The sequence below is a fragment of the Sceloporus occidentalis genome, unplaced genomic scaffold, assembly GCF_023333645.1.
Source record: "Sceloporus occidentalis isolate IW3139 unplaced genomic scaffold, rSceOcc1.0.p SCAF_65, whole genome shotgun sequence".
In the NCBI taxonomy this organism is placed as follows: domain Eukaryota; kingdom Metazoa; phylum Chordata; class Lepidosauria; order Squamata; family Phrynosomatidae; genus Sceloporus; species Sceloporus occidentalis.
In genome coordinates, this window is record NW_028317045.1 from 1,706,583 (window position 1) to 1,719,892 (window position 13,310).

A 13,310-nucleotide genomic window follows, 5' to 3' on the forward strand; every position below is an offset into this window, starting at 1 on the left:
GCAAGCAGTTATCTCAGAATCTATGCATGTGTGTTTCGTTCTGGTTATATGCCATAAAATCAGATGACTGTTCAGCCCAACAAACAGGAACTCTAAAAGCTGATGTTTATGAAATAAAGCCCAATTATAAAAAAATAATTCTTATAAAAATGTTGAACAAAATACAGGATATCACTTCAGTAATGCCTTCAGTGCACAATTTGTTTTGTACCATTCAGTTTTGCACAGGTCATAGTAATAAATAGGGAAAAAAATATACAGCATATATAACAAAATATTACAAGGGACTGCAAAATGGTTGGGAAAAAAGACGACAAAAATATACAGTGTTTGTAAACAGATTTCTCTATTATAATAAAAGTCCAATGAGGTTCCATCGCAGTCAAAATTAGCTTTAGCTATGTACCATTGGGAAGCAGACCGCTGTGGGCAATTTACAATTATCATTGTTTTCCAGTAAATGATATTGTTCACATTATTTACCATCCAGCAGTAAATATGAACTTTAAGAAAAGAAACAAGTGTCCAGCGAGTGGCTATCCAAGATCACGCAGAAAATCCTTTCTTCGCTTCAGTTTTCTTCTATTTCGTGTGTTTGTTATAGTGTACATGGCATCGCTGGAAGCAGTGTTTAGATCGATAAGCATGTTGCAGAGTCCAGTAAGAGTTCTAAAAATATGCTACAGAGAAAGGAAAACTCAGCATAATGGGGACTGTGAAGTATTCCATTATTAATGTCCTAAGTAGGTTTCATGGTCCAGTCACCAGAAATTCATTTCTTCTGCTTGTCTGCTCTCAATCTGTCATGATTTACCTCCACTGTGAGGTAAAGTTTCAGCTGCCTACTCAGCTGTCATCACTCATATCCCACTCAGTGCAATATGTGTCCATAAATAATGGCCTTCTTCACACGTAGTCATTTTACACATTAGACTCTGCCCAAAAGCCCTGACCTAGAAGAAAATACACAACGTTAAACTTAATCAGGACACAAATAACCATCTGGATAATAGGATTTTTCCCACATGAAATAGAGAAGAAATGATTTATAGGTGTATTTATTTAATATAAAAAACATGACAAATTGATTTTTCATTACACTGAACTATATATAAACGTAGAAAAATACCACTGCAAGTTATGAGTTTAGTAAAAAATTTAATAATTCCAAAGAAGTACAATCTCAGTTAAAAGACCAGATGTAAAAAATGCAATGTTAATAGACAGTTAATAAAAATAAACAAAACCCTTGCGAGATTTCTGTGGGGAAAAGCAAGTCTGCTGGCTTGTCTGGTGGATGTAGCTGGGTGTTAAATAATGCTATGTGTGAGCATACACGTGCAGCTAATTTCAAATGTATGCAATACTAAATATATCATTTAGGTTTCACACAATACTAAAGGAAAAACATTATTATTTATTGATTTGCATAGTATAGTGCCATGTTCTGCATGGGTGTGCATGCATTTTCATGCTGGACTTCCCAGTGTCCAAGACTCGTATGAAACTCTGATTGATTGATTTAAATGGCTAGTGACACAAACCTCATAGTCTTCCATCTGTCCTTTTCAATATTATTCTCAGGACCTTCACTTTCATAAGAGGCCAAATAAAGTGCTGAAAGCAGAAACAAGAAATTTATTAGTACTGCACCATTGCCCATAACACGTTTTGAAACAGACTTTTCATATTACCTCTGAATGTAAGACTTGATATCTCTCTGAAGAACTGATAAAGTGTTAACGCTACAAACTATTCATTGTCATTTGTCAATGTGCATGGTGCCACTGTTTACAATGGAAACTAGGTAATAGGATCATTTACATTGTAAAAAAAATACCTCACAACCAAGTTAGCGTTGTGGCATTTGATGACAATGTTGTCAGTACAAGGAGCAGATATAGTCCACAATAATTCCTACAACAACATGCCTAAAATTACAAATAATGTTCAAATACCAATTGTGACCTTTGTGAGGACAACCAGAGACCAGATGACACTGAATGTACGCTGGACTCTCTCTGTATTGTTAAAGCTAATTTTATTTTATAATGAATACAATTAACTACAAATATCATAAATCATGTTAAAAAGAGGTTTAATTCACATCCTTCTCTTACCGTCCTCACTGAAGATGGGAGCTGTCAGTACATAATGCAGAATTTTCCGGTCTTTTTCAAAAGGGCACTCAACCTGCTTCCATGTCATGAACTCACTCACTTGCCTTGCTAGCTCCCAGAATTTCTAAAAACAGGGAAAGCATACACACAAACATTTTGAGGGCTGTTACACTTATCTTGAAGCTTTCCACTTATGTTATTTTCAACACTGAGTAGGAATTATATACAATGCAATTAAATTATGTAGAGAGCAGCAATTGCAACCCAGTCCATTACTGGACTATAGAAGAGGCTGCTAGTGTTATTTCATCTAGAACAGAAGCTAGAACTGCAGCGCATCTGAAATGAACTACAAGCAGCAGATCTCATAACGCTTGCGTCAGTCTCAGCTGTTTGACAGCTTGTGCATTTTTTTTGTAAACGAGTAAATAAGTTAGTTTAATTGCATTTTCAAAACCTATGTTATCTCATTATATAAGTATCTTACCTGGGCGTGACAAACCCTGTCAGTTATGGTAATGTTAATGTACTCTGTGATTGTTTTTGTTCTCCATCTGGCAGCACAGATCAGGATGCTCCTTACTTATAGGTAAGGCGCTTACAAACATAGGTCTGTAATAATTCACAATTATTCTGTCTGTCTGTCACAACAATGCCTAACGATGGTATATTCAACAAGAACTGGAATGCCTATTCCTGCAAGTTAATTCACAACAGCAGGGTTATGAAGCAGGAATAGGCTTTCTGGCTCTTGATGGCATTAGATTATATCAGGCAGATTGACATGGTTTAGGGTACTGAAGGTTTCAGTCCATAGTATGCACAAAGACATTACCAAGGTTTTTTCTGCAGTAACAAGCTTCACAGAATAATGAACAGTACTCACTTCAAAATTAATATGACCATTTGGAAGACAATTGGTGCAACCCTCATTCAGGAAGTAGATATCTTTGATTAGAAGACTACAGAAGGGGATCACAATCTACAAAAACACAGAAGAAAGATAATTCACAAATCCATATTTTTCTTATGCGGTTGATTCATTTTTTATATTCCCTATGAAAAGCAGTAAGTATGTGTTGGTTGTGATTAATTTGGAACAAGTAAAATTTCAAGTATATATGTAAGGAGAGCCAGGAGTAAACCAAACAATGAGATCAAGAAGAGACCAGATAGATAGTTGCAAATCTTGAAGGTTCTGGGTTTGGTCTATATCCATCAAAACAGAGACTGGGCCTGCACTGGCACAAATTCCCTTTTTTAACCAAAACCCCGTACCAGATACCAATATAAAATATGTAAACATTATTATTATTTGTTGTTTTACATAGAGCCATCATATTCCGCAGAGCTGTACAATGGGTAAACAGGACCTAACAAGTGGTAAATAACATAACAATTCGACTTTGACTCAGAAACAAGGAGGTAAGGATGGCCCTGCTCAAACAAGCTTACAATCTAGAAGATGAAACACAGCAGTTCAGTTTAAGTGAATTCATTCTATAAAAATGTAGACAATGGGCAGATACCACAGGTAGCCAGTTTCTTCATGGCATGGCACATGATGAATGAAAACCTCTTCCCCTGTTCTAGCATTATATGAGTGCAATAAAATATTGAACAACTCTGTCTTAGAATGCATGCTGGGCAATGAGCCACATTGGCTGCTCCCCCCCCCCGTCCAAAAAAAACCAATAAAATAGATTCAGCAGTAGGTTTTTTTAGCCATAAACTCCACATATGCTTAATGTGAATGTTTTATTTATAAACTAAAAGCTGTAGCACTTAGTTTAGCATAAGCTTGACTTGTTAATTAAAAAAATGACTAATATAGCATGCTGTAAAACAAATATAGATTTATAGCTAAGAAAATGGAGCTTGTCAGCAAGAAATAAATATGAGTTTAATGTAACAAAACACACGTTTTAAACGTAACTTGAAAAGCACTGAATAAAAGATTTCTTCTATTTCCTTAAGTAAATAAAAGTTACAGAAAGAACACTTTTTTTTAATGCAAAGATAGATTTAATCAAGTGATTTACTAAAATATACATTTTACAGGCCAGGGAAAACACATAAACAATAAAGCTATGTAATGCTGTTTCCGAGTTAAAATCAAGGTATGTGTTGTAATTCTGTGTCCAAATTAAAATAAAATGAAAATATATGAATAAAAATGATCTTTAATTCCAGCGAGTAGCCATAATCACTTACTGTCATGTGATATCAATAACTAATTACGTGCATTAAAATAGCTGCTGCTACGAGTTGCACCATTCTTTTACATAAGTGAAATCTGGTCTATTGGAAGCTAGAAAAATTCAGCCACGTGAGCCGTTTCAAGACCTAAGCACACCTGTTAGACTATACATCATCTAGTCCTGTAAATACTACCTTAAGATGGGTTCAGTGTCTTGTCTAAACCTGAACTGGTGGTAAAACAGTTCAAAATGCATTGTTTGCAATACAACACCCTGACTAATCCTCAAATAGATTCATAAATTCTTGCCTGAAACAATGTAGAAAAGCTACATTGCTATCAACACAAAGTTACGTCTATTTAGTTAGTCAATTGGCTGCACACACACACTAGCATAACTTAAATGGATACATTTTATACGTATATTACACACTATAAGAAAAATGTAAAGAATCTACAAGACACATATATAAAGATAGCATTGTCTAAAGGCTGAAATTAACATGCTTCACTAGCACGCAGAAGTATATTAATAATTTAACCATTTCAAAGCTGATACATGGAATGTAGCATTAAAAATATCTATGCTGTGTTTATGCTAAACTATATGCCACTGAAGAAGTTGCACAGACTTATTTATTACCATACTGTATTCACTTTGATACATCAAAATAAACATCAGCATATGTAGTATGTACTGCTGACTATCCCACATTGCCTTAAATGAGCTTCTGTTGTAGCAACAACCTGAGCTACTAACAATTAGCTGTTGATTCTTTGATACACAAAACCATATACGTGCATCAACAATCTTTTTTTTGTGCCTTCGGAAATGAATTACTGAATTGTGGGTATGATGTTAGCATGCAATCTTACTATCTTAATTGTCTGTCTAGACCTTAGACAGGTGATTAAATTCAGACGCTTGACCCTGGTGGCTGTATTAACAACGGTAATTAAAACACTCTTCAGAGGGTCCCCCAAATTCTTTAACTAAAAACAACCCAGAGGCGACTGCAGGGCCGGCCCAAGACAAAATGCCGCCTGGGGCAAAGTTTAAAATGCCCCCCATTATCTACCCTTCTTCTCCCTGCCGCCCCCCCCATACTTACCTTTCAGCAGTCTTGCGGCGAGTCTCCTTGCTCGGTCTCGGTGCCGGCTTGTAATGCTTGAGCGCCGGAAATGACGCCATCTTCCGGCGCTCAACATTACAAGCCGGCACCGAGACCGAGCTAGAGGGCTCGCGGAGGAGAGAGAGGGGCGCTGAGTCTCTCTTCTCGGCTTTCAAAAATAAAAAAAAAGGCTTGGGGCGGCAAAGTGCCGCCCCTTCAAAAGTGCCGCCTGGAGCGGTTGCCCCACTCGGCTCCATTGTCGGGCCGGGCCCTGGGCGACTGCTCTCCCTTACCAGCCCCCACACCTCTAATCATCTAGATATGTGTATAGTAAATACTATGTATGTATTATTTAAATAACTTATTTCTTTATTTTCCTGATATAGTTCCATTTCTTATCCTATTGTGAGTCATAGTGGAAAAGTGCATTTTTGTGAATGACTTTTGAGTCCTAATGTTTCAGGTATCTTTTTGTTCTTATTAACATAATACTATTATAGTGTTCATGTGCAAATGTATTGCTGATAGATTGCAATAATGAAATGTAAGCCACACGACTGTCAGTGTTAAAAAGATATATTGTAAATAAACATTATTTACTGCATGGTTGTGCATGCATGTTAAACAAATAATTAAATATGTTTGCATACAATTTATGTAGACTATAGCCCAAGCAATTCAAGGCTTTTAATTATGTTTTCTGGAAAGTAATGTCCCATTTAAAGCAAGCTGTTGTAAAATCAATGTAGCATAACAGACACTGTTTATTACAGCTTCTGAATAAAACATGATTTAAAAGTTTCTTAGCATGCACAAGCTTATCTTGGCAGGTAGTTTAAAAGGGGATTTTTGTGGACAAGTGTTCCATTGCTGTATCATTTATCTCCTCCTCACCATGATGGCCAGTGAATGAGCTTTGTTCCTCAGTAGAACCTTGTGTACATATCTTAAATGTGTGGGGAGAATCAGGGCCAAAAGAATACCAAGCCCTGTCAGCTTTAATACCTATGGCAGCCAACTTATATATAAAACATATATCTTAACTCATATTGTATAGCTGTATCTGCTGATTATTTAGAATTTTCACTTAAGTGAATCAGGGTTTGACTTTACTGGACCTATCCAAATGATTGGTTAGCTTCTGGACTGGTTAGTATTTGGCAACTCACATACTTTACTTAATACTATTTTTTCTCTACTGCATATTACTGTGGATCAAGTCAGCATTCAATTATAAGTTAATATTAATAATGTCAAAACTATTGAGTCAGAAAAGAGTCAAAGCCTATATTGTGTCTTGTATGTTATTTCGTAATGTTTATTGTCCATTTCTATTTGTTATGCTTAGAAGGCACCTTGCAGTTCCTATATGACCCTCGAGTATACATTAATATTCTATATCACAGAAATAATTTCAGGTTGTCAGAATCTACAGAACAAACAGCAGGGTGGCAACAGGCCACCTGCACATGTTATCAGTCTGTTTGCTAAGCCATACCCTTTCTCTGTTGCTGTGAGCTGTTAGCGACCTTTGAGCTGCTCCTCGCAGAGCTGTTCTGTAGTTGTAAAAATTGCTAGAAGGATCCATCTGATGCTGTAGGGTGAAATAACAATTTTTAGAACAAAATATGAAAACTAATCCTCCCAAAAATGGAATGTTTTTATCCTGGCAATTCTACATACATGCATTGGTGATCTAATCCTCCAATCTCAAGAGGAATCTTTGTTAACTGTACTGGGTTACTACTACATTGGTGTTATATATTTATATGTGTGCATCAAACTATATAAAATCTGTGTCACATACCTCAAGAATATCAAACTTGGCAGTTTTGACCTTTGCCCATGTTTTCTTAAGCCTGGACACTGGGCTCATGTTCATGCCAGCTTTAAGAGAGCACAAAGTAAGGAAATTAATTACAAATACGAAAGCCGGTTCTGCCGAGTTTAACCATGTGCCTGTTTTTTTAAATGTTTAACTTGAGTTTTTACTTATCTTGTATATTTGCTAAAACATTTTAGTTTAACTGCAATACATGACTAAATGTAACTGTGATATATTCAGACAAATGAGCATTTTATTATTTATTCTTGAAGCTAATTTATATTCCACATTCCTAAATTAGCATGATTTGAACAAACAGACTGGTACTATATCATTTTCTTTTTTAAAACTAAATATAGCCTTTTCATGTTAAAAATTATTTTGAAATGCGATAAACAGAAGAGTACTGCCAATACAGCTATTAAGCCAAGGTTTATTGTTGACATTTGTACAGCTAATGTAAAGTGTCTGGTTCTTAGCAAGATTTGAGAACAGGTTACAAACACAATTTACAGAACGTGAAATCTTTCCTTCCTGGTGTATTCTTTTTATCACATGTATCAAATGTATAGATCAAATACATGCGACACCAAGTTAGGTTTAGGTTAGTTTCATATATGTATGTGATCCGTAGGAATTTAGTACTGTTTTATAAAAGAAAAATAGGGTTCCTTTAGGTTGCATTTTTGGTACAAAGCCAAGCTGTAACACTTACAAATGATTGCCATTAGCGAATTAAAGTTTCCAATGTTGAAGCATTCTCGGGCAACATCAATGAAGAACTCTATCATCCGTGCTCTGTGCTTTTTCTTCACAGGCTGGAAAAAAAGGTAAACATAATGCTGTAAATATGTAAAAAAGTTTAGAACAAGACTTTAATTTGATCGTTTTAAGTCTGTCAATTTTGTCATAACTATTGAAGATATGTACTGTAACAAGTGTTGTGTAAACGGTTGGCACTATATAAATAAAAGATGATAATAATGTCCTACCATGCAGATCTCCGTGGCCACCAAGTAGCTAAGACGATTGAACCATTCAACATATGCCTCTAGATTCCGGGTCTTCTTTCGGTCACCATAGCAGCTCTAAGAAAGGGGGAAACAATTTGTTACTCCATTTGAATTCATGAAAAGTTATTCATTTTGGAGAAGAGTATGAAGAGTCTTTATTATTTGTATAAAGATAAAAAAAAAAAAAACCAATGCCTAAGTTTCTCTTATATATTGATATATTTATGCATTGTTTTGAAAATTGTACAGTATAATGCTGTATAGCACACTCAAATGTGGTTTTCTCTTTTTTATATGTAAATATAAAGCATATTTATTTCCATACTGTCAAAAACTGGGATAAAAATGGCTTATGATACCTCATTATTGTCTAATGGATCCTTCTGCACAAATGCTTGGACAAATTCTTCTGGTCCAACGTAACTTAGCCTCTCCTGGAACATAAGCATTAACAACATATTAATACTAGAAACATAAGTCACATTCCAGATACTGAATATAATTCTGATGTCAGGTGCCACATACCAGCTCTATGTGAGTGAGCTGTTGGGCTAAGGTGTAGGGGTCACTGCATACTGTGATGATGTCCCTTTGTATGGACTGTGGCTTGGTCTTGAGGATAGTCATACGATCAGTGGACTGTGCATTGATTTTTGCAATCAGTTCCTCATATTGACTTAATGCAGCCAACTTGCGGATAAGATTCTGGATGATCTGCTGTACATTTTTTCGGTACATCTGCAACAAAACATTCATGTTATTAACAAAAATAAACAATGTGTGAAAAAGTATACTTGCTACTGGGAATGATGTTGTTAACGCTGCATTTAGTTATAAAAATGTCAAGTAGAATAGGTACAACAGCACCTTTAAGCTGATGTGACAGTTAAAAGTAATGTTTCTAGTTGATCTTTGTAAAATAAGCAACATTACCACTGCAGCCAGTGTGAATCACCCAAATGTTATTTTGTAGAATTCTTAGTAATATAATGCTTGCATCTAGAAAGTTCGCGGCTGTGAATTTCAAAGTCCACAGCATGACAACTGCCTACTTTGCTTTATCAAATCAAAGATTGGTTGGCACAATGCCTCCTGAAATTTCCGAAAAGAAATGTGCCAGAACAAAAACAATGTTTATACGTTTTGATACTAAAAAACAATGTTTACACGTTTTGATACTATGTTAATACAACATTGCTTTATACGGTTTGATCCCAAAGGTGATACCAAAAAGATCTAACTTTTAATAATACTTGCAGAAAAAATGATTAATTATCAAGATGAAAGTCAGAACCGTTAATGTAATTACTGTAATTATTCCACAGCAGTATTCATTTTCAAGATTACATGCACCATTGTTAGCTACTGCAAAATAAAAATAGACGTAGAAAGCATTTGATGTTGCTGATTTCAGATGTATGATGTGGATTATTACACGTGTATGTTCGCTATTCTGTTTCGACTCTATAAGGAAAGCCCATGTATATATTTGCTTGCCATGTGTCTAAGAAGAGCTGTGACTAGATGCCCGACAGTAAGCTGGGGGAAAAAATAATCTGTGGACACCCAATTAGCTGGAATTAAGTAAATCGATACTGAATAAAATACCATCAATGAATAAACATGTAAAATTTTCTTTTTTTAAAAAGCCTCAAGTGTTAATCCAGTATCACAACCTCATGCTGACAAGTCCCCATTAAGGACGAAACAGCCGTCCATGAGCGGTGATCTGGCTACTGCACCTCTTACCCGAGTTTTGTCTAAAGGCTTTCTTGTACAGCGGGCAATCACTTTCAAGGGATCCATGTATAAAGTGGATATAGAGGCAAGACGTGATCTTGTTGACCTTGCGCCTACCCAGAATCCCTTGTGGTTGTGGCAGCACCATGAGATTTCTGAGGGGAAAAACAAGCCTTCTGGCTTGTCTGGTGTCTGTAGATGAGTGTTTAAATAACGCTTCTACTACCGTTTTTAAAAAAGTGTAGTCATGAGAATTGGGGACTTTTTGCAGCAGTCTTGGATTGATGAAAAGAGGAAATACATGTAGCTATTTTCCTAACAGCCCATGAGTGGTTTTAAGAAGCAACATCCATGTGATAGCAAGGACACAATAAGGTGACAGAGAACTGTGTACGCTTTTAACACCATCTGTTGAATGCAATGCATTAGATCTACAATGTGAAATGGTCTATATTGCTGTGTGGCCTTTTAAACGGTATTCCCAAAAATCATAAAAACTCTGTAATACTGCTTTGTTTGGCAGTGTAATTAAGCCTAACAGTCAAAACAACATCACCATTTCAAGTGTGAGCAATACATCAAGAACCAACAAAAATCATCTATCCATCTTTCAGCTTTAGAACACATTCATTTATGCATTTAAAAGTAGTAGACAATGTGGTTATCTATGTGGTTTTAGGATAGTTAAATTCCACCCATCATATGCAATGTATGTGGATATGATAGCTGAATGTTACCATATATTTTATATGTTTTTGTATGCAAATGTATAGATATTTTTCCCTGTGAACCAGCCAATTGCCAAAAATCATCTGTTCTTATTTTGCAGGAAAATTACTGCGTTCACACAAGCATTTATTATACTGTACGTGTCAAGACAAACAGTGTTATTCTGCAGTCAGGATGCAGATACTTGGACAAACATTGGTAGACAAAACAAAAATAAATATACACCCTACCTCATCTCCATTTGTTATTCGGTGAGCAGTGTCTTTCAGATTTCGCATCATTCTCTCATCCCTAAAATCATAAGGGAATGTCTCTGTCCATTCTGTAAGAAGCTGAAGAATTTTCTGAGCAATTTTTCTTACATTACTCTATTAAGGAAGCAAACAGAGGTTATTCAGGGTGATATCTCTAAACCAAACTGCAAAAACATGTTTTAAACAATTAGAATGTATTTGGTGCTGTAGAAGTCAAGTGGGCTTATGAAACGACAGTGATGCCTTTGTCAAAAACTGGGTTATTAACTTGGCATCGCCCATCTGTAGGTGTGTGTGTGTGTGTGTATATAGATTCCTTCTAGGGTGCAGTATGTAACATCTATGTTTTGGATACTATGAGATCAAGCTATGACATAATGCTAAATTGCAAGTATGTCTGCTGCAGCTATGGCTAAATGACCAGAAGCAGCTCTATACAGCACTGTCATTTCTAGTCACTTCCTTTTGCTCGGATAATAAAACCAGTGACTTTTCTCACCGGTTGTAGGCCTATGAATTGCTCATTCATTACATACCTTATCAGCTCCATGCTCGTTTAATTTTTGCTGTTCCAAAGAAACATGGCAGACTTTAGCCATTAGTTCAAAGGGATGTATGAACAGCCGAGAACTCAACAAGAAGGTGAAGATATACGTTCTCTGAAGACAAAACAGAAAAAAATATAAATGCATATTTATATAACGCAATAAAAAAAAACTGTATACCTTGTAATTTCCTACACTGATGCGTGTGTCATTGTATGAAAACCATTATTATTTCATTACAGTGATTGGTCTGACAAAATCACTTCACTGCCAAACAGGTCCAACACATTCATCATCAAAAAAAGCTATCTATATATGACTTTTGACAAAAGTAGTGTAATCACTTTAAACCAGAATATTTTTATTGTTACATTTTAGGAATTACCGGATTGACCAATAATATAAACACAATATTTATTAATATATGCTGCTTTGATAAATAATGCACATATTCATTTGCCTCATTGCCCGTCCCCCAGTTAATTTCTGGGCAGAAGATGTCTTAGGCTGAATGCATCTCCGTGTAAGTTATATACTTACCACAACTTGAGCACCGGCTCACCGAAAGACACACTGGGTTTTAGGGAGACACTTTATACACTTTATACAGGTGCGGAAAGTGCCCACATCACTCCCTGCCACTGAATGAATACTTCAAGCTGCCAATTAGTGGTGTGAAACCAAGGGTAGCTGTGAAACAATTTCTACCCAAGGCAGTTTTTTTATATTTATATTTTTTTTTCATCTGGGCTGTCAGGGAAAGTAACCTGTCCTTTGAAATTACTATTTTAATAGAGGCTGGATCACCAGTCTTCAGAATTTAAAGTTTAAGGGCACACCCCACAATAAAGTAAAATGAAAAAATATAGTACTACAGAATGTTCCCAATTCACATTATTGTCACCCACTAGTTGCGTAGCAAACTTTATCTATCGACCAGCCCTAAGTGTTACAGTGATAAGTTATCTGTGTTTCCTGTGCTGAGAAAGTTTCCTTTGTAAGCATTCATTGCCAGAAATAATAGGCTTGACAACAGATTATTTTCAGTTTCCTTAAACTTACATCCGGATAGTAATCAACGTTGGGCACTAAGTGTTGGATGAGTGCTTCCAGAGATCCAGAAAGCAGGTTATTATCTTGGTAATACAGGTCAGAACAGCCCTCTTCTTTACAATGATTTAAGTTCCGGTTAAAACCGCTGCTGTCAAACATGGCTACAAGAGTTGGCGTCTGAGGCATTCTCTCCTAGTTTAATAAAAAGGAATAGAAAAAAAGTATATGATAATTTGACACATTTCAAGAAAACACAATAACATATATTCTGGAAAAAAACTAAAACTTAATTTAAGACGATATTTTGACTTCCAGGTACACGTGTTAATAGGAAAATAAAAGTTAAACATTTTGCAAATGATATGCCTACGTTCAGATATTTGAATAAGAAAATAGAAACCTATATTTTTCAAAACTCATCCATTTTAGAATCTCTGTATTTGTCCATGGCCTCCTTACTGCTTGTGTAGATATGAAAAACTTGTATGTAACTAATTAAGAACAAAAAAAAAAATTATATATATATATATATATATAATAAACCAAAATTAGAAAAGGAAATAAAAGTTGCTCATATAAAATATCATCCATTATGGCTAATTTAGGAGTGCTATTCTTTTTATAAAGGAGCAGATGTTATGGCTCCCCTCCCCCACTTCTCGAGCTATCTACATTATGTGGAGCCTTGTTTGGAACTGTGGACAATAGCAAACACCAGT

General features: G+C 35.6%; 1 protein-coding gene across 3 annotated transcripts; it reads right to left on the reverse strand.

The window, feature by feature from the left end:
* Positions 1-928: 928 nt before the first annotated feature.
* On the reverse strand, positions 929-12,777 carry LOC149286951 (ras-GEF domain-containing family member 1B). 3 transcript variants are annotated; one of them, XM_089493552.1, is made up of 14 exons: positions 12,601-12,777; positions 11,530-11,652; positions 10,970-11,107; positions 9,065-9,067; positions 8,796-9,008; positions 8,630-8,704; positions 8,250-8,345; positions 7,973-8,075; positions 7,240-7,319; positions 6,931-7,026; positions 3,007-3,102; positions 2,121-2,244; positions 1,545-1,617; positions 929-953 (listed from the first exon to the last, which is right to left on the reverse strand). In XM_089493552.1, the coding sequence occupies exons 1-14, from the start codon at positions 12,775-12,777 to the stop codon at positions 929-931; spliced, it is 1,422 nt and encodes a 473-aa protein (XP_089349678.1). The 3 variants fall into 3 exon arrangements, with proteins under 3 accessions (XP_089349678.1, XP_089349679.1, XP_089349680.1); XM_089493553.1 differs by lacking the exon at positions 9,065-9,067; XM_089493554.1 differs by lacking the exons at positions 9,065-9,067; positions 11,530-11,652.
* Between the last annotated feature and the right edge of the window lie 533 nt (positions 12,778-13,310).